Source organism: Myodes glareolus, chromosome 7, assembly GCF_982192425.1.
Source record: "Myodes glareolus chromosome 7, mMyoGla1.1, whole genome shotgun sequence".
Lineage (NCBI taxonomy): Eukaryota > Metazoa > Chordata > Mammalia > Rodentia > Cricetidae > Myodes > Myodes glareolus.
This window is the reverse complement of record NC_142032.1, coordinates 21,040,862-21,062,119: the sequence shown is the minus strand read 5'-3', so window position 1 is coordinate 21,062,119 and position 21,258 is coordinate 21,040,862. Positions and strand designations below refer to the sequence as shown.

Here is a 21,258-nt window from a genome sequence, read left to right as displayed (position 1 = left end):
GAGCAACGGGTCACACTGTACTGTATTCCACTTCCCCTCTTTCCTGTGCACTCGGGGCTATGCCAACGAACTTCAAAAGCCTCCCATAGTCAAGCTATGGGCTCTGAGCCTGGGATGTGCCTCTCCAATTCAGCATTCTGCACTGTACTGCACACTCCCTAACAAAAACACCAGAAACCACAGCTGCCAAGGAGTGGTCCCTTCAGTTCCCCATGGCGCTTCCCAGCAAGAGAAGGTGTTGCTTGCACACAGCATGCATTGTGTGGCATGGGATGCTAGGTGTTGCTCAGAACCCCTGTGGCTCACAGTTACCTGGGCACTTGTACAGCTTCCTGGCTTGAGCTATATCTCCCTGACTGAGCCGCACGCGTTGGCCAATGGTTGGCCTGACGCCATTGTCGTCTCGACGGGGTAGGATGGTGTCTAAGAAAACTCCTCTACAGGAAGAAAAAAAAAAGATAGACAGAAAGAAAAGTCAAGGCTGTCAGGCTGTGTGCGAGGAGATTCCCAGTCTTCATTTCGTCCTTGGTTGCCCATCAACATTCCTGTCTCCTTCACTTGCCACCCCCTGCCTCCCACCCCCCAACACCCCTGCTGGCATGACTGAGCGGTTTCTTCACTCAGGCCTTGCCGCATTCCATCCCATCAGCTGCCTACTCATTTCCCAATGGGAAGGCAACTGCCAAGTTGAAAAATATACCCTAGTCCAGTAGTCTGAAACCTGCCCGACTTAATGTGTACTGAGTGCTTCTGTGAAGTCCCTGACAGGCCCTCACCCTGGGGCCATCATGCTGTATAAACCGGAGACCACTATTCAGAGATCACAGTATGAGTGGTGCCCCCTGGAGTTGTGCACTGGGCAGTACTTTGTGTAGATAAGTCTTGGAACTGCTTCAGAAAGAGCCTGGGAACTGGTCCAGCGGCTGAATCAAGAGCAATAGAGGTCATCCAAAGATGTCAGGCTGCATATTCCTACGCCGGTCCTGCCTCTGCCATGTAGGTTGATTCAAGAATCCCCTTCCCTTCTCTGAACCTTCCTGAACCTGAGCCTCAGTTTACTCCACTGTACAACAGAAGATTGGTTGGTTGCTTGTGATGGCCCCTCCTAGCTCTAGCACCTTATTCTGTACTGTGTGACTAAGATCTAAAATGTCATGGGCATTTTCCAAACACAAGAGGACCCCCAGATGTCTAGCTGAGCCCTGGTCTTGTCATATCTCACTGCATAAACCTCCTCTGTCTCTCGACCCCCGTCTGGGCCTGTCCTGCATGCTGTCCCTTCTCCAGCTGTCATCTGTTCCTTTCTTAAGCAACTTCCTGAAAAGCCTTTTCTCCATTCTCGCTTGATGTTCGGCTTTCGCTGACTCTGCCCTCCGACCGGGACCTAAGCGGACCAGCGGTGATCATGTGCAGCTCCGGCAGGGTCTTCTCAGTCTTCACCTGTCTCTCTATATCTCTGAAAGCTGTCAGCGCCTCTTTCCTCACTGTCCTCTTCCAGGCATTGCTGTGTGAACTGGGAGAAAGCAACCCCTTCTTCTTCCTGCATGGATGATGCTCCTGCCTCTGTTCTCTGTCCAGACAACACCACCAGAGGTTTAATGACCCACGGAGAACGGTTTCCAGTTCAGAATCATCCAGTAGACCCCAGTATCTGGTACCACTCCCTGAACTGTACCATGGACCAAGATACTACCCTAAATTTGGCTCCCCATTGAGTTTTTCCATCCTTTGCTTGTCTCTGGAGAATAGATTAAAAGGGCTCTCAGTTCCTCCCTGTCCCTCACTCTTTTCTTACTGAAACCAGTGACCAAGTTCTGTCCAGTGTACCTTGTAGGCATCCCTTGAGCCCAGACCCTCCTCCTGGCTCCCAGTACATGTCTGAGCTCATATGATTGGCACTTCTTCTTCCTGAATTTTCTTTAAATACTTCCTAACCGGGTTCCTCTCAGTCTCTTTTGCTCTAGTCCTGTAACGCTACAATATGGCCACTCCATTAAGCTAGGATAGGTGTGTGCTTGGCAGCTTCCTGCCACTTGGGCCCTTTGCTCATGACTTCCGGCTTCCTCTCCTGCTATGCCTCTGGTTATCTCCTTCTAGGCCCCAAACAACCCCTGTGTACCCTGTCCCCTCCCCAGGCTACCCCCGCTTGATTGTTTTGCCTCCTTACAGACTCCAATCTATTCTCTAGATCCCCATCAGCAATCCTTCCCCCTTAAAAGCCTTCCAGGACCCGTTCTACCCCTCCCATATGGTGTTGCCATATTCTCTTGACTAGTTTTCTGTCATCATTTTTTTTTAATGTGTTGGTGATATTTTCTCCTCTGCCAAAAGTAAGTTTCTCAAGACTAGATTTCTCCTTTCTGTCCTTACGGACTGAGGGAGGGGGAAAAGCCACAAGCCTCACCCACTCTAATTAAATTATGCAGCTGCAATCAGGAATTATTTTCAAAAAAACTTCACAGAAGAGTTATTTACATTCAAAAGAACCAGCTAAAATATACACAGCCTAGTTATTAGGAGTTCTCTCTCTCTCTCTCTCTCTCTCTCTCTCTCTCTCTCTCTCTCTCTCCCCCCTCCTTCTCACTCTCTCCTTCTCTTTCCCTCCCCAGCTCTGTGTTCTCCCAAATTCTCTGCCACACTGGATAACACACATCTCCATTCCTTTCTGCCGACATCACCTTGTTATCTTTTTGGCTGTGAGATGCTTGTTTTTCTCAGTCAGACTTCTAGCGCGTGTCCTCTCCAGTGAGCACAATAGATACCAGATCCTCCGCAGAGGTCCTCTGCGACCTCCTTTGCCTGCCGGTTACCCCTCCGCCCTGACCTTCTCTGAGTCTCATGTCCCCCTCTTCCAGAATCTAAGACACTTCAGGGGCACTCTCTTCTCCCCTCTTCATACCGGCCTTGAAGCCCTACATCATAACTCCTAAGACAAATAAAATTCTGAATTTTACTATCTGCTACTTGACAGAGAGATACTTCTGCCCTAACAAAGGACATGGCACCTTGTGACAGCTTCCCTGAGGGAGAAATTTTGCAGCAAAAACCACATATAAGCATATTGTATATGGAGTAGCCTGGGCTTAGCTGATGACTGGCAAAGCCATCAGTAGGCCTGGCGTGTTTCCACAGTGTTTCCTCCTCTACTATTCGTAGGGACTTCCTATGTGTCAGACAGACCCTTCCTGTCATTTCATCTTCATAAGACCCTGGGAGCCAGTCCTATTGTGACTAGACTCCCTGAATGAATGGTGTGCAGACAGAGCTACAGTGGAGAGCCAGCCCCTGCCCCTACACAGATCTGAAGCCTTCTGTCAGCCATCTTGGTCTTTCTGCCTAGTGTGTCCCACTGCTCGAGGAACAACAGGCTTCCATGCACAGTTAGTGTGGACTAGTACAACAGAGGTTTTGGACAAAGGCAGCGCTGACTCATACCCAGTCTTTGGAGCAAGACACCAATGGAATCCCTGAGTTACTGACAGGCCACCAAGTCCTGGCTAATGTCCACTCTCAGAGCCACCCTGTATGTATGCAGCACTGCAGCAAAACTCCCTTACCCTTTCCGGGTGGACAGTGCCCAGTATCAACGTCAGGCTAAACTGGAAAAGTTTGACAGATGCCTTCGGGGATAAAATTGTCAGCTCTGGGTTTTCCAAACAAAGACATCCCTGTAACGGAGAACTGTCTCCTCTCCTCCTGGACCCGTGCCCAGCAAAACTTCTAAGGACACCACTCCCCACCGCCTGGGTCCAACCAAGGGGAAAGGAGAAGAAAGGCAATAAAACCAGAGGGGACAGAACTGGAAGGAGACAACTCAGGTCGTAAAGAGACTCAGAGACCGCGTTTCCCATCAGCAGGAAGGGCTTTGTCCCACAAGCCTGTCTTCAGCTGCTCTTTCACAAGCTGAAAAGCGAGGTACAGTGGAGCCCCAGGGGAGAAACAACCAAGAGACATGAGCTACAGTTAGGAGGCAGAGAAGCCTCTGGGGGGAAAATGCCAAAAAAAAAAAAAAAAGCCTGCCAGTAAGAGTCCATGGTTCAAAACGGCCTGCTAAAATGTCATACAGAAAATCATCTCAAATGCCATGCAGTGATCTACCTGCAGCAAAATGTATTGCGGTGGTTATTCCAAGTTCTGGGGCAAGAGTTGGTAAGAGGGCTGGGGTAGATGGTTAAATAATGTACCTCACCTCTTAATAGTAGTGACATCCCTTTGAAAGGCAAAGTTGAGGCAGAGCGTGTTTCTTCACTTCACCTGATTCTGGCCTGCTGGGTGGCTCTGACGGATAGGAGGTGAGAGAAGCGATGTCACACCAGTTCTAGAGCCTGACCCTTTAGAGGCTTGCAGCCACCCAGGCTGCCCTCCAATGGCCCTGAGCCCTCAAGCAGGGAAGGGCCTCGTCAAATCTCCCGAAAGGTGGGAGGTCATGCGAAGGCGGACCATGGGCTGTAGTCAGCTGGCATTGAGTGGGAGATGTCTGATGGGCCATCTTAGTCTCCCCAGACTGATCAAGATGGCAAATGACTGGTAAGGGCGAGAGCTCTGGGCACGGCCAGAGAAGAATGAGCTGGGCTCACCCAGAGTGAAAAACTAAAACAAAACAGAAACCCCAGTAAGTTGCGGTTTTGAGACCCTATGTTTGGCAGGGAAATTGTGCAGCGATAGGTATAGCAGCGGTAACAGAAGTCAGCCTTGGGGGAGTCGCACTGCGCCGGTTGCCCACCATGCCCCCGTGCTGCTGTTCCTTGCCAATCTCCCCCCTAGGCACTTTGAATGAGCTGGGATTATTTTATGAGTTTGGCTTGAAGATTTCCTCTGCTCTGTGCTGATAAGATAGCTCATGCTGACTTTGGAGTTAAAAAAGGTTCCCTCCAGAGGGGCAGAAGCAATAGGATTATGAGCTAGAGATCATAGGAGGGGAAAAGATATTTAGGGAAAAAAGCAAGAAAGTTAGGAAAAACAGAATGAGCCTCTGCTTGGCCTCTGGTTCCAGAACGTAGTGCGGTAGGTGACACAGAGCCAATGACAGGAAGGTGGCTTTGTTCCTACAGCTCTACATGTCCTATGTAGGCAAGACTCACAGTCTCCCTTCTGGAGAGGAGCAACTGTCACATTTGTGAGTTTGTGCAAAGACTTAGACAGAATAATGGACAGGATTTCCCTCACCCATTCCTCTGTGATGTAACTTGCTAGGCCTTTTTCACCTCCCACATTGACTTATAAACTTAACAAGAGTCTGTTAGATACCTAGTATGTGGCGGGCACCCACTGGATGCTACACACTAGACGAGAATAAGACAGTGCTGTGTCCAAAGTTCTCAGTCTCCAGGTGGAGGAAGGAACTTGGCAGATAAACAGAGATGGCTCAGCTGTTAAAGGCCAGTGTGGTGATTTGAAAGAAAATGACCTCCTAAGAGAGTGGCACTGTTAGGAGGCGTGGCCTTGGTGGGGTAGATGTGGTCTTGTTGGAGGGAGTATGTCACTGTGGAGGAGGGCTTGGAGGGCTCATATATGCTCAAGCCGTGCTCCATAATACAAACCACTTCCTGTTGCCTGCGAGTCAAGATGTAGGACTCTCAGCTACTTCTCCAGCACCATGTTGCCTGCATGCCACCGTGTCAAACCATGATGTTAATGGGCTAAACCTCTGAAAATGTAAGCCACCCCAATTAAACATTTTCTTTCAAAAGAGTTGCCATGGTAAGGGTGTCCCTTAACAAGACTCACAACCAAAACTTAGAAAGTGAAGAATTATGGAAGAGTTATGGAAGTTACCAAAATAAGACCCAAGGCACAAGCTTCTCAGTTGGGCCACTGTAATGTTGTGTCTTTGACAACGTGATACTATCTCTACAAACCAGCCCAGAAGCCCCTGGTTGATGGGTGGTACTAGGTTGTTCCCTGCCTGTTTTCCAAGCTAAGTCTCAGTCCAGTCCCAGCACCTGCATTCCCACCCACCTCTCTCATCCATGGTTAGGCTTTCCTCCTGCCCACTCCAAAGGCTTCCTGAACCTCGCTCCCTCTTCCAGCTAGCTTCAATTATCAACTTGACATAGACAGGAGTCATCTGAGAGAATTGTCTAGATAAAATTGGTTGCTGGGCATGCCTGTGGGGACTGTGCTGGTTGTTAATTGATGCACGTAGGCACTGTGGGTGATACTACCCTGGTAAGGTGATCTGTGATCCTGAGATAGTATAAGAAAACTAGCTAGGAGATGGCTTGATAGTTAAGAGAATTTGCTAGTCTTTCAGAGCACCCAGATTCAGTTCCAAGTATGTACCTGGTAGCTCACATCAGTCTACAACTCTAGTTTTAGGGGATCCATTGCCCTCTCTGGCCTGTGAGGGCATCAAACACGGGTGTGATAACGGGTGTGATACACTTAAATACATGCAGGTAAAACATACATACATATGAAGTAAAAGTACATAAGGAGAGAGAGAGAGAGAGAGAGAGAGAGAGAGAGAGAGAGAGAGAGAGAGAGAGAGAATGGGCCTATGGAATGAGCCAGAAAACAGAATTCCTCTATGGTTACTTCATCAAGCTCCTGTTCTGAATTCCCTCAATGGTACACTATGACCTGGAAGTATAAGATGAAATATCTCTATTCTTCTTAAGTTGCTTTTTGTCAGAGTATTTTATCACAGCAACACCCCTCAACCCCAGAATGGACCCCCAAGTCTAGTTGACCAGTCTAGAAGAGGAAGCCCCTGAACTTCAGCTTTCCTATGTGCAATGCACAGGGTCACTGGTCAACTCCTTACCTACTCTAGACTAAGAGATTGCTCAATGCACACAAGCTGGAGATGGAAGGAACTCAGGGGGTGGCTGTGCCTCCCATCCCATAAGGAGAGGTCTGGATTGAGCAACACTCTCTGCTCAGGGGTTTGGGAACCCTGCGTGGGTGCAGCAGGCAGGTCAGATGAACAGCATCACTAAGGAACTTGGGATTTACTAGTCTGGCAACCTCACAGAGAGGATTCCTTGCCCAAGAACCAAAGAACTCTCAGTGATCAGTTTCGTATCCAGAGCCAACACTGCCAAGACAACAACTCACTTTAACCCTGACACCCAGGGAGACTTTCTCCTTTGCCTTGCTACTAGGAAGCATGAGAGGATTTGCTGCCCACACTGACAAAACCATCACATCCTACTGGCCTGTATTCTGAGCACTGAATTTATTTCAGGCTTCATCAGAGCTCTCTGTCTTCCTCCCAATCCTTGCTGTCGTGTGTGTGTGTGTGTGTGTGTGTGTGTGTGTGTGTGTGTGGTGTGTGTGTGTGTTGGAAACCACCTTGGACCTTTCTAGGAGGAAGGATTAGAAATGAACAGAGAGTTGTAAGAAGATTAAAATATTTGCAGTGTCTCCTTTTATTTTCAGGTGTTTCTTTTAAGAGCTGCAATGACCTATCAGCTGGGACTAGTAGGGTGCCCTTCTGTGTACACAACACTTACGTGACCTAGAGGCAGGAGCAACATAGAGAATATTTAATGTCCCCATGCACAGCCACATACATGGGACAGACTCCAAGTGTGCCTGAGGTAAATGGCAGGTCCATCCTTCTCTGGTGAGTAGCACCCATTCCCTGAGACCCAGGGAATTTGCACCCTTGTTTTCACACTGATCTGGGCACCTGTGCTCTCTCAAGATGGCTGGAGCTTAGTTTTCTTTGTCTCTAAAACGAACCCATGATTTACAGCCGTTCCATCTCTGACACAACCTAGGTTTCAATAATCAGAGCCTCTTCTGGGACAATGGCAAGCACTTTCCAATTTATTTAAGATGTGTGTTAGAGATGCCCCTACCCAATGGGAATTTTACAAAAAGCCTCTGGGTTTTTTTTCCCAGACAAGCTCTCCGTAATTTCTCTTTTCCGGTTTGCTCCTTGTGACATGAGGGCATGATGGAACACCAGCTTCACGACGGGACTCAATCTTATTAGTGAGAACATGATTAGATTATATTTCACTGCGGCCCAGAGGCCACTGTATTTCAAGGATGGACAGGCCAGCCATGGAAGGAGCATGCTGAGACCTGCTCATTCTCCACAGACCCCAGGGCTCCTCAGACCCAAGCCTGAGGCAGCTGCAATAAAGCAGGGGAGGGGACAGCAAAGGTTCTGACCTTGAGAAGGTGTTCCGGGCATAGTGCATGATGCTGTCGAAGTCGTAGGTCTCTCCCAAGGAGCTCACCTCGCCGGCTTCCATCTTTAGGAAATTATACTCTTGACCTATGACACAACATCTGTTAAGGACTGTGAAAATAAGGGGGTACCCAAATAGAAGCTGTGGGGTGGCGGAGTGCCCAGGCAACTTCCTTCTCTTGTCTGAGTGGTCAGGTGAAGGACTTACAGGCTAATGGTGATTGTATGTGATAGACTAGAGATTTGGAACACTGGGCAAGCCCTGGGTTCTCTCTGCTCCACTGCCCAACACCTCTCCCAAAATGTCACTTGAAACGTTCAGTTCTGCTTACAGAGAGATTCGCACTCAATCTCTTGTCCAAAATATTTCATTTAAAAGAAAAAATTCTGATCTTGCAATTTGAAGAAACAAGAAAATCAATCCGAAGATTTAATTCAAATGTTTGTGGTTAGGGTCCTCTGAAACAGGTTTAAAGCAGTCTAAGGAGCTTAGTTGATGACTTGAGTTCGATTCCCAGAACCAGTATAAAAAAGCTGGCTTGGTGGCATCTAATTGTAACTCTAACCTTTGGGACAGAGAAGGGTAGATCCCTAGGGCTTACTGGCCACCATTCTAGCCCCCTTGGCAAACTCAAGGTTAATGAGAAACCTTGTCTCAAAAAATAGTGTAGAAAGACCCTGAGAAAAAGCATCCAAGATTGTTCTCTGGCCTCCACAAGCCACAAATATGTAAACACACATATACACGTACATACCACAAAGCAGGTTTAAGGCAGTCATATAACTCAGCTAACTACTTTCATGTTCATCGTCAACTTTTGGGTTGTAACTTTTTGTTTGTGTTCCTTTGTTTTGAGACTAGATCTCATTAGTTGACCGAGACGGATTTGAACTCACTCATAAACCAGGCTGGCCTCCAACTTGTGTTCCTCCTGTCTCAGTTTCCCTAGTGCATGGCTTATTAGCAAGTACTACCTCACCAGGCTCCACTACAAACTTTTATATATTCAACATGAGAAGATGCATACATGTTTGATCTGCATGTGCTGTCTGACTTGGGGCAGCATGCGTCTAGGCAGGGCACTGTCTTTTACATGCATGTGTATCTTAGTTGCATTACAGTTTCAAAGGGCTGCAAAAGTGGCAAAAGTGGCTCATTAAAAACTGCCAGGAGAACTTCTCTTTTGGTTACTCAGCCCTAACATCGCTTAGGAACTTGAGTTGGATTTCATTTTCCTTTACTAGAAGAATCACGGCGTCTATTTCACTGTAAGCCGCATGCTGCAGCAGATAAGCTCTCGGGAAGGCCGCAGGCAGAAGGTGGCAGGCTCACAACAAGAACCTACAAAGTTGGGTCACTGCCTCCCGTTAGCTATGGGCCTTGAACAACTCCCAGCAGGGCCTCTTCTCTCTGTCCCCAAGCCTATGACTGTCCCAAGCTTGCTGGCTTCGAGACTTCACTCAAGATCCCTTACCTGGCTGGATGTTTTCTCTGATGATGGTGACATGCTGATCTCGGTCTGGCCGAGTGTGTTCATGCCAGAACCCAACCACGTGGCCCAGCTCGTGAGCCACAATTCCAAACTTGTCACAGTTTTTCCCAATGGATATGGCCTGGGGGCCTCCTCCTCTGCGTCCCACATAGGAGCAACAGCTGGTAGATGGAAACATGGAGATTAGCAGGCCTGAGGACATCAATGGAGGGGGCCAGGCTCTGTCCCACTTCATCTTGCAACCCATGATATAAAATTAAAAAAGGGGGGGTGAAGGGAGGAGGAAGGAAAAAAGAAAGAAAGAGGGGGGAGGAAGGGAGGGAGAAGGCATTTCAGAGGTGGAAGTGTTTTCATTGTCCAACTTTACCCAACAAGACCACCATTTCCCCAGAATGCAACTGGGCCTTTTGGTGATCACAGACCTCATTTAGAGCCCAAAGAAAGAAATGCCCTTCCTACCCAGAATGAAATGTGTCCATGCCCATCTCTCTTCTAAGTTGTGAGTTCATAGGGCCTTCTTTGAGGACAAAAAGAGACAAGAAGTAGGTGGCTGAGTTCTGGAAAGGATGCCCCTAGGTGTCATTGTCTTTGGCTTTAGAGGAAGTCTATACTGGGCACAGTTATTTTTTTCAAAAAATATTTATTTATTTATTTATTATTCCTAATACACTGGTAAACAATGGCTTTATGAGGTTTTGTTATTGTTTTGTTGTTGATGATGGTATGATGATGGTGCATGTGTGTATGTGTGCATGTGCACACATGTGTGTGTGTGTGTGTGTGTGTGTGTGATGATAGTGCATTAGTGTGAGGGTATGTAAACCTTTGCATGTACATGGGTTTGTCAGAGAATCAAATGCTGGAATTCGAACACAGATCCTCAAGATTCCAGGGCAAGTACTCTTACACACTGAGGTATCTCTCCACTCCTTTAGGATTATTGTTCAACTATGTAGCCTAGGGTAGCCTAGAACTCATGATGTAGCCCAGGCTGACCTTAAATTCTTAATATCCCAGGTTCATCTTCTAAAGTGCTGGGATTCCAGGTGTATGCCACTGCACCAAGCTTATTATGCTACTTCAATAAAGGTATAAAAAATAAATCAAAGGGGCAGGAGAGATTATTCAGTGGTTAAGAGCAGTTGCTGCTCTTGCAGAGGACCTGGCTTTAGTTCCCAGCACCCAGGTGGCATCTCACAACTGACTGTGAGGTCAGCTTCCAGGAATCTGATGCCCACTTCTGGCCTCTGCAGGTGGTATGTATATACAATGGAATGCTATTCAGCTACAAAGGAAACTAAAATCAGGAAAACGGGTGGATCTAGAAAATATAATATTAAGTCAGGCGACCCTAACTCAGAAAGACAAAAATCTGTGTATTCTCCTTCACAGACAGATCCTAGTCAGTAATTATACTGCCTGTAATGTAGAAGTATAAACAAGGGTAAATGTGAATAAACTATAAAAGTCTAACATGGTGACAGAGGGTATCAGGAGATGAGAGAGGATGGGGGTAGAAGGGCACATGGGATATGAAAGGGGAAAAGGCTCTCTCTAAAATGGCAGACGTTCAGACACTGGAGCATAGTGGACAGTAGCCCTGCCACCTCATCCGCTATGCCACTGAGTCACTGGCCTCAGTCTTTCTCCACATGAGCCATTAGCCACGCTGTCCTGGTGACAGGACCATCAGCAGAGAGTCTTCCTGGAGCCACACCCCGAACTCACTCGCTTCTACCGAGGACCAAGTGTTCTCAGCAAACCCTGACCTCCCACAAATCACAGCTCAGAGGAAACGCATGGTGTGACCGGAAGTTCCAGCCCCACACATCCTGTGCCTGTCACCGGGCACTCTGCGGAGGCTCTGCCTTCCTGCTTACCCACAGGTCCTGTAGCTGAACACAATGAAGCTCTCCTCATCTGTCCTCTCGACGAAGGTCACACAGGTGTGCTTCTCCCAGTGTCTCATGGCCTGTTTAAAAATGGCCCTCTGGCTGCCTGAAACAACAGGGCACCGCCGGTCACATCACTCCTGGGCACACCATGCCCTCTTTCCACAGGAAGTCACAGTCTTAAGACAAAGTTTGCTCCTGAGTTTCAAAACTCTTGCTGATATTGGTATTACCTCATTTAATTCTCTATCACCTTCCACATTATAGAACAGGGAACTGCAGACAGAGATGTTAAGCAATTTGTGAGGTGGAGCCAGGATACAGACAAGGAAGTCATGCCACACCATGTGACACCGTGATACCTTTGTGTCTTCTGGTTACTGTGCGGACCATGACACCCATGTGTCCGCTGGTTACCACGTGGAGCCTTGCTCCTGTGCCTGGGGACTACCAGGTCTATGCTGCTAATCCAAGCTGAGGCCGGGAGCCACCATGGACAGCTCCATGCCTGTCTTCCTGCTGTTCATGGAGCAGACTCTGCAGCCTTTAAGGCTAAATTGTAAGAAACCCCTCTCTCCTCCAAGCCTTCCGTACAGGGAGACCTCTGGAGACACAGTGCCAGCAGAGACAGGGCCAGGCTACACAGGTACCAAGGAACCTTAGCTGGTGGGACTGCTGTGGTCCTAGCAACTGCTCATCCCCACTGAGTCCTCCTAGGGGGATTCTCTCACTGGCTCCAATGAGGTCACATCTAGGGCTACTGACCAGTAAAATTCCCTCCGATAACATAAGGAATGACTCCTCCAGGCCATATCCGCTCTGTCCTTGAGGTTGTGGCTCTCCGGACCCTGGCAGAAAAGGTCTTAGATGTGGTGTCTGAGGTCCCAAGGCCAGGCAGAAATGTGGCGTCATCCTTGCCATCTGCAAGACAGTCAACAGATCAGTTACTTGGCCCACAAAGTCTCTAAGTTATGCTTAAGGGTTTTATTGATGGCAGATTGACACAAGAGGTAGGAATCCTGTGTTCTAAGGAAACATTTCACCCACAAAGGTTTAGAACCTGGGAGGTAATGTTCCAGACCCAGGGAAGAACATGTGTAGAGGACCCTGGGCTTCTGACCACAGAAGGTCTGATTTGTTTGGGGTTCTGAAAAAGCTTCACCCACCGGGATGCATAGAATCGAGAGGGCCCAGATAACTCTGAACTCTCTGGGAGGCCAAAGTTGTACAACAGGGGTAGCAAGCAGATTCAATCCTTTGTCTTGACCTAAGAATGTCAGTGCTGTTACACACTTTGAAATAATTTGGGAAAGTTAACAAGTTTGTTCTAGTGGCAGGGGGTGGGAACAGAGTCTGCAAAACTGTTACTAGTAAAACAGAGCCTCCTGAAATCTCCCCAGTCCTCATGATGCCTGGACCCTTAAGAGAAACATGAAGGAAACAAAGGGAACTTGTTTCTGGGTCCAGGGCCCTTGCAAGGTGGCTCAGAGGTTACGAGCTGCTCTCCCAGTACCCAAGTCGAGTGGTGCCAAGGGAGTTAGCATCCTCTTGTGTTCTCCATGGGAACCGCGTTCACACGCACCCTCCCACCCACCCCACCTCATCCTCTCAACCTACCTCACCTCACCCTCCTCCCACCCTACCTCACCCTCCCCACCCACTCCACACATAATTAATTGTAATATTTTAAAAAGGCTCTGAGTCCAAAAGGGGACTCCACAATAGTGGGGATTTGGGGTAGAATGGGGTTCCCTGACTGAATCCACACCATGCTGGACCTCCATCGCACCATCCAGTGTGCTCGCTTAGACCTCCTCCTTCCTCTACTCAGAGACCATCCCCAGTTCTTACACTGGGGAGGAACCCTAAGAACAGCTATTACAACTCGCTTTTTAAAAAACCTTCCTTTATTTCATTTACCTAGTTACTTCCTTCTCTTTTCATTTTCTTATGTTTCTTTTCTTGCTTTTCGTTCCTTAAAAACAAGGAATTCAGCATAGCGCTCACTTCCACAGTGCACCGCTCCCTGGGTGTTAGCATATTTACCACGTGTGCTGCCAAACCACTGTCTAACTGCACGTCTGTCATCGCCACAAAAGGAAACCCGTCCCCGTTACCAGTCACTTCTGGTTTCTCCCTCTGCTTCATCTCCCCACGATAAGCTGGTTTCTGTGGCTGTGGCTGTCCTGCTCACTCCATACGCGCAAGACCAGGCCACAGCCGCAGCTCTCTGACTCTGTCCCTTTAGGTTGGCAAATTGTCAAGGTTCATCCACAGTCACAGCACGAATCAGTTCTTCTTCCTATCTTGTGGCTCAGTCGCATTCCACTGCAGGGCTAGACCACGCTTAGCTTATCTGGTCTTTAGTGAGGCATCTGAGTCATCTCCACTTTGGGTTATTATGAATTATTCAGCTAGGGACGCTCATGTGCACAACTGCTTTGGTGGGCACAGATTTCCACTCTGCTGAGCACGTGCTGGGTGTGCAATGCCAGGCCGCAAGGCTCTGTTTTGCCTCTTCGGGAACTACTGGGCTGAGTCCCACAGCAGCTGCATCACATCCTGCCCTCACCAGCAGAGAAAGAGAACTATACACACAACCAGGTGAGATTTGTTTGGAGCTGCAAGGTTAACTCCACATGCTTAACCTTTGACCATATATGTCTATCAGCGTATCAGCAAGTTAAAACAGAAAAATCTTCCATGTCATTGAATTTTCTTCTACTACATTTTGTTTATTCTGTGGGTGTACATGTGTGTATGTGTGTAGGGATGCATACCATGACATGTGGGTGTACATGTGTGTATGTGTGTAGGGATGCATACCATGACATGTGGGTGTACATGTGTGTATGTGTGTAGGGATGCATACCATGACATGTGGGTGTACATGTGTGTATGTGTGTAGGGATGCATACCATGACATGTGGGTGTACATGTGTGTATGTGTGTAGGGATGCATACCATGACATGTGGGTGTACATGTGTGTATGTGTGTAGGGATGCATACCATGACATGTGGGTGTACATGTGTGTATGTGTGTAGGGATGCATACCATGACATGTGGGTGTACATGTGTGTATGTGTGTAGGGATGCATACCATGACATGTGGGTGAAGGCCAGAGGACAATTTACTGGAACTGGTGACCTCTTCCTCCCACATGGATCCTGGGAATGAAATTCCAATTTTCAGATCAATAGGCAGATCCTTCACCCACTGAGTTTTGAGGTCTATTTTTATTTGTGTATATATGTTCCTGGGAGTGCATGCCACATGCACATGTGGGTGCCAACGGAATCCAGAGAGGCCACTGGCTCTCCTGAAGTTGGATTTACAAGCAATTATGAGCCAACTGACATGGGCTCTTGGAGATGGAACTGGAAGATCCCCTGGGAGAGCAGGAAGCATTGTTGACTAGTGAGACATCTCTCCAGCCCACAGCTATTCCTGATTCAGTGATGATCGCTGCACATAGGTTCAGTGGGGATTTGGTGCATGTCTTCTCAACAGCAAGTGCCCAGGCTGATCTCCTCCTCTCACTGGCTTTCTCTTCCGTCTGTCTTTCAGCCTTCTCCTTGCTTTTAATTAGATAAGGAAAACTCTCTATGCATATTTTTTAATTTCCTTTAACTCTTTTTTCTGTTCATTAACTTTGGTTTTTGCTTTCAATAACCATACACAACTGAACAAAGAATGAGAAATGAGTGGACCAGAAGATCCGTCTGAAGAATCCATAGTTCCAAGTTTCATTCTGAGAAATGATGCTCTTTGTTTGCTTTTTGTTTTGTTTTGTTTTTCTTTTTTCGAGACAGGGTTTCTCTGTAGCTTTGGAGCCTGTCCTGGAACTAGCTCTTGTAGACCAGGCTGACCTCGAACTCACAGAGATCCGCCTGCCTCTGAGAAATGAGACTCTTAAAGTTACTCCAGCCTCCACGTTTTCTGGCTGCTGTTTACATGCTTTAAAATCCCCAATTAGTCTCTATTAGCTGTGCTTTGTATGTTTAGGACACAGACACCCTCCAATTTACCCATTTCCTGCTCATGGGCCCCTACACCTTCTCCTGCCTGGAACCACTCTCTCTAATGAGTTTAATTGTTCTTTCATGAGGATACTAACAATTCTCAGTCTTTATCTATAAATACTTTATCCTTCTCTTTTTTAAAAAGAAATCTAAGTTGACAGCATTTTTTTTTTTGCTCCATTCTATCTCACGGTTAGTGTTGTTCCTTCACACATGGTGTGGGTGTTCGCTGACTTTCTAGAATTCCTATTGGTTACCCATTAGACTCCATCATTCAAACCCCCATTTCTCTACACCTTTGTCATTGTTGGTTTTGCTTTTTTGGTTGTGTTGTTGTTGTTGCTGGTCTTCACATTTTGTGTCTTCCTCTGAGTGCTTACGCTGCAAGGTTTCCTGGGATCGATTTCCCACTCCACTAACCCTTTGCTCAGCTGTGCTCATCACACCGTTCATCCTATGCCTGTTACAATGGATGCAGCTGTCATCTACAAAGCCCTAGACAGTGCATCTTCAAACATACCTCTTTATTTTTTTACCCTCTGTTTTAAATTCTTCCTCTGGTTTCTTCCACACTTTAGTCATACTTATTAAAATTCCTTCTGATTGTCATATTCTTGGAGTCAGTTCCCCAATTTGTTGTCTTCTGACTTACCCTTCTTTGATTAACTTCCTGTGTTTCTAAAGTTTTAGGATTGTTTCTAGGCTAGTCATTGCTTTTTAATTTGAAAATCTCTGAGAATTTAAGACATGAGTACTGTATTTACACGGTCTCTCCTCTTCCCTCTTTCCCTCCAACTCCTCCCACGTGTTCCAGACCCCTCCCAAATTCACGACTGAGTTTCCTAGAATTATTATTATTATTTTACACGCATGCACATTAAAAACCCTACTGAGTCCCATTTAGCGTCGGCCCCTTCCAGGGGTGCTTTATGTTGTGGATGCTGGCTGTGGACTTGCTTGTTATTTGTTCAGGACTCTTGAGATGCTATAGATCTCAGGTGAATTTTTTACATCAATTTCTCCATTACGGGGTTCATACACAGAAAGACTAAAAACGACACCTGCTTGAGGGCCAAACTTTGTGTCTGAGACTCTCCGTTCGAGCCTGGGACACATAGCAAGGTTTCATCCCTGTCCTCTGAGCCTTTTGAGGACCTCTGCTCTGTTTTCTGTGGGAGTGCACTCACCACCGCCTGCTACACATAACGTGAAGGGCACAGCTCCTGAGCCTAGAACGGCATTGCACTGATCTTAGTTCAATTTCTCTGGTCTGAACAGTCCCATCAGCATCCGGACCTTCTGGGGATTTACATTCTTGGTGTCTCCTCATCAGCCCACCCTCCTTCCCTTTGAACTTGGCACTGCCCTTCTTCTAGGGTGACTAGAGCGCTGTGCACAGACTGCACACGGCTTTCTAGAAATTCCCTGACCCTATCCCCACACCTAGAAATTGCTACAGAATACGGTTTAAACCTGGACCTGTTTTACTGCTCGAGTTTCTAGAACAGAAGTCGCACCCTTGCAATCTTGGGATCAGTCCAACCCACAGATGTGTTTTGTTTGGCCTGGACACTTTTGGCATACACTGTGTTTAAAAAAAAAATCTCACTTTGGAAACCAACTCTTGGAAACTCCAAAGATTTCACATAACATTTTTTTTAATCTTTAAAAATGTATTTATCTATTTATTTATATTTATTTACTTACTTACTTACTTATTTTTTTGGTTTTTCAAGACAGGATTTTTCCGTGTGGCTCTGGCTGTCCTAGAACTCACTCTGTAGACCAGGCTGGCCTTGAACTAAGAGATCCACCTCCCTCTGCCTCCCTGAATTCTGAGATTAAAGGTATGTACCACCACCACAAAGCAATAAGACTGGCTCTTTCTCTATAGCCAAGCTGGCCTTAGACTTATAGCAATCCTCCTGCCTCTGTGTCCTGAGTGGTGGGATTATAGGCATGTGTCACTGCACCTGGAATCTAACTTGTTTGTTTAATGGAGAGACCTGGAGGTGGCAACAGTGAGTGGGGCTATCTACCACTTGGCTACAACCTGCTGGAGCGGGGAGTACCTCAGCCCACAGTCAGGTTGCTGGTTCTCCCTTTCCCACTACACATTATCCACCCAGACTGTTTACACAGTCCCTATGCATAGTCTATTTTGCTATCCAGTCTCATAATTAATTGTTTCAAGATTTCAAGTGACCTAGCCGACCGAAAGCCCCATGAGGGCAAGAACTGTGGCTGGCATTTTTTTGTGGCTCTGTTTTAGATGCCTACACAGTACCTAGAGGGTGGCAGCATTCACTATTTTTGTATTTTGCATGAATGAATTAACAAATAGACAAGCTATTCTAAAAATAAACAGCCCAAGAGTCCAAACAGCTCTGTGGCGGAAGCCTCTCCAAAGGGTTGGCAACAGTGAAGCCCTTCATGTTCACATCCTGAGACTCATCCTGTCTTAAGTAATCACAGGCAGAGATGGAGCAAGTGGAAGTTTGTTATTCAGATCCCATATGGTTTTCAACAAGTCCCTTAATTTTCCTCTGCTGCCAATTCTCCTTTGGAGAATGGGCAGAAATACTTCACCATTCTAGGGATGAACACTAAGACATCCCATGGTGCCTGGACAAGTTGTGCTATATGGACACGTGACCTAGCATTGGAAGGGCTGATTTTATGTGGCCAAGTCAGCATGGGAAAATCTTAAGTGCACCTGGAAACAGACTGGGGTGTAATTTCCAGAGATGGCTTATTGAATGACAGCTTCCCCTTCGGTCCAGTGAGAAATTTAATTTGCCGAGGACTCAACACAGGAAGCATTTGCCGATTAAAAATATGTCTAAACAGATGTTCCGCTTAGCCTGGAAGAGGGATCTTAATGCAACTGTCATTATTGGATTTTCTTGGATTACTACTATCTGGAACCAGAGTCCAAATAGAAGGATGTAATTATTTATTATGGCCAAGAGTTCGGTATTTCAAGAGGAGCTCAGGGGCATCTGAAAGGATTTAACACACTGGGGGTGGAGTGGGGGGTGGAGTGGGGGTGGAGTGGGGGTGGAGTGGGGGGATACAGGCCATTTAATTCCCTGGCTCTGGGAGTGACATGTCCTCTCTGAAAGAATGAAACGGCCATTGCTTCTCAAATATTTCATTTCCAGCTGAAGGCACAGCCATGCCATAAACAAAGCCATGACTGACCAAACTCCTCAAGCAAAGAGCTGTCGTTTTTTCCATTAGACAAGGGGTAACTCACACACTAGAAGCAAACACCCTGAATGCACAGATATCTGCAAAACTCTCACTCCGCAGGTAACGGCTGGAGTCCCATCTTCCTGATGAAATTTATCCTGTGCAGTGGCTCTCAAACCTGGGTGCACTTTAGAAACACTGAGAAAGGTGTTTTAAAAATACAGTGATCTGCCCTTGCCCTGAACCTGTGGCCCAACAGGCCTGGAGGCCTGGCACCTGCCGTTTTGAAACCTATTGAGGACAAAGCTCCGTGGAGGTGGGGAACCACTGATAATGCTCAAAGGCCGAGATTAAGAGTTTTAGGGGCAGTAAACTTAAGATAAACGCCGCTGGGTACCTCCCGTGTGGCTCTGCACAGACGTCCCCTGAGTCTGACTGCTTCCTGGAGCATGGCTGTGAGAGAAGCTTGGAACCAGATGGAGACTGTCAATCACTGAGGTGAGGACAACGGTACAGAACTTCGGGGATTGCCTGGGGCTGAAGTAAGCTCAAATAGGGGCCTGATGTGGTTATCTCTGGACACACGAGGCATGACACTCAGCGATTCGGGTATGGAGCAGCATTTGGGGATGCTGATGTCTGTGGGATCCTTGTTTTGGGATGTAAACAGCTCCCATTTTTCTTCACATTGGAACAAAGGCATTATAGTCTGATCCCAAATGGGGAAAAAAAACCATGTTCTCTTATGAATAAGGTTCTAGATACCAGACTCTACTCAGCCAACCAAAGGTGCATCCTTGCAACGGTTACACACGCCCTCACTAACAGCATCACAGACTCGAGTATGTGCTAAACTCTCAGCTTCCGAGAAGGGGCTGCTCTGATCAAGGCTTTATGGGAATGCTGAGTGAGTGGCCTAGATAGAAATCAGCCCAAAGCTGCAGGCACAAATTCCCACCTTCAGGACTGAAGGGAACCACATAGTGCCAGGAAACCAACTTCTGCTAGAACTAAGCCAGAACTCCCCTCAGACTCCCTTTTCTGCTCAGGTAGTCTCCTCTGGATTCATGGGAAACAGGTGGGCTGCAATTAAAGAGAAATCTAGGGTTGGCATTTCGTATCTACAATTCAAATAAAAACAAAATGTGTCCCTGGCAGGCATCCACTAGTGTCCTAGAGGGATGGGATGGGAAGGAGAGAGGGACAGGCTTAAACAACTTCCTTTACTTCAACTTCGGGGTCTCTCTACTCCCCTGGATTAAAGACCTCCTTGTCTGCGACTGCGGTGTAGTGTAGAGAGACTGACCCAGCCTTGACATTCACTGACTTCTTCAGACAAGGCGGGGCCGTTCCAGGGGCAGCCCTGTAGCCCTAGCAGGCTTCAGAGGTGTACGAGAGAGAAAGCGTTATCTTCATCCTGCTTAAAAACCCTCCGGCATCTGCCACAGTGTTGGCCATGTATGCAGCCCAAGTAGACGCAGAATTTTAATAGGCTGCAGGAGGCTTGTTCCTTCCTGTGCTCTGTGCAGCTGTGGAACAGCTGTGGGATCTCAGTCCAGGGTTGATGATGCACTCAGTGATGGTATTATCGTTCCTAGAGGGGAAGGTGGGAAGGAAGAAGTGGATGGAGGCTGAAGCGGCAGAATATACTGTGATCCCAGCATTTGGGGAGGCCGAGGCAGGAGCGTCTTGAGGTCAAGGCCAATCTAGACTACACGTTGAGACCATCTCCAAAACAAAACAAAACAAAAGCTGAGCTTCACTTATCCTTTGGAAGTCTTGGTTATGTGCTTTATATGAATGAATATCTCTAATTCTCTCCAAGCTTCAAGGAGGAGTCAAAGCTACTATCCGATGTCATAGCTACTAAAAGGCCGAGCTGGGGTTCAAATCCAAGTGTTTCTGACTCACCTTGCTTTTTTGATAGGGTGATTTTCATGCCTCTCAAACTAGTAAATATAAACACCCTGACGCTATCCTTCACTTATAAAAACATGAAATGTAATAACAGTGTCCTACACAGACCAGCAAGCAGCCTGCCTGGTCTTTGGGAGCTCAAACCAGTGTTCACATTCAGTGAAGTCCACTCCCTTATCTTTAAACTTGAACATTTGGCTTGAGTTAAATGTGAAGAAATAGTATTATTAGGGTTCTGGTCCAGGCCCAAAATGGATGCTTCTCTTGTGTTTTCCCCATTTTGATGAGTAGCCACCTTGCTGTAGACTCGGATCATTGAAGGGGAGAGGGGCAACTAAGCTATCTAGACTATCCATCCCAACCTTGCTGCCAGAATGCAGTCAAGAGAGTAATCCCAATGTGAAAGAGCCACCCATTGAGCCAGTCTTGCCACAGAATCATGAAACGTCATTGTCTGAAGCCAAGGTCAAGGACGGTTTTTATGTAACAGTAAATCACATAAATAGGAAACGGAAAATTCAACATGGCACCTGTGCTGTTTCGGTTGCTATGACAACTCCCTCCAGCTGCTCCCCCACACCCTGTGCTCC

The 21,258-nt window shown here is 47.2% G+C and overlaps 1 protein-coding gene across 1 annotated transcript in view; it reads right to left on the bottom strand.

The window, feature by feature from the left end:
- The window catches only part of Tll2 (tolloid like 2), a 109,799-nt gene that overhangs the window by 37,169 nt on the left and 51,372 nt on the right, over nt 1–21,258 (bottom strand). Inside the window, exons 4-8 of the mRNA XM_048452863.3 lie at nt 12,297–12,452; nt 11,520–11,637; nt 9,622–9,800; nt 8,128–8,233; nt 313–437 (exon numbers count right to left, since the gene is read on the bottom strand). Coding sequence (XP_048308820.2) covers nt 313–437; nt 8,128–8,233; nt 9,622–9,800; nt 11,520–11,637; nt 12,297–12,452 — 684 coding nt within the window. The remainder of the gene's footprint in view (nt 1–312; nt 438–8,127; nt 8,234–9,621; nt 9,801–11,519; nt 11,638–12,296; nt 12,453–21,258) is intronic.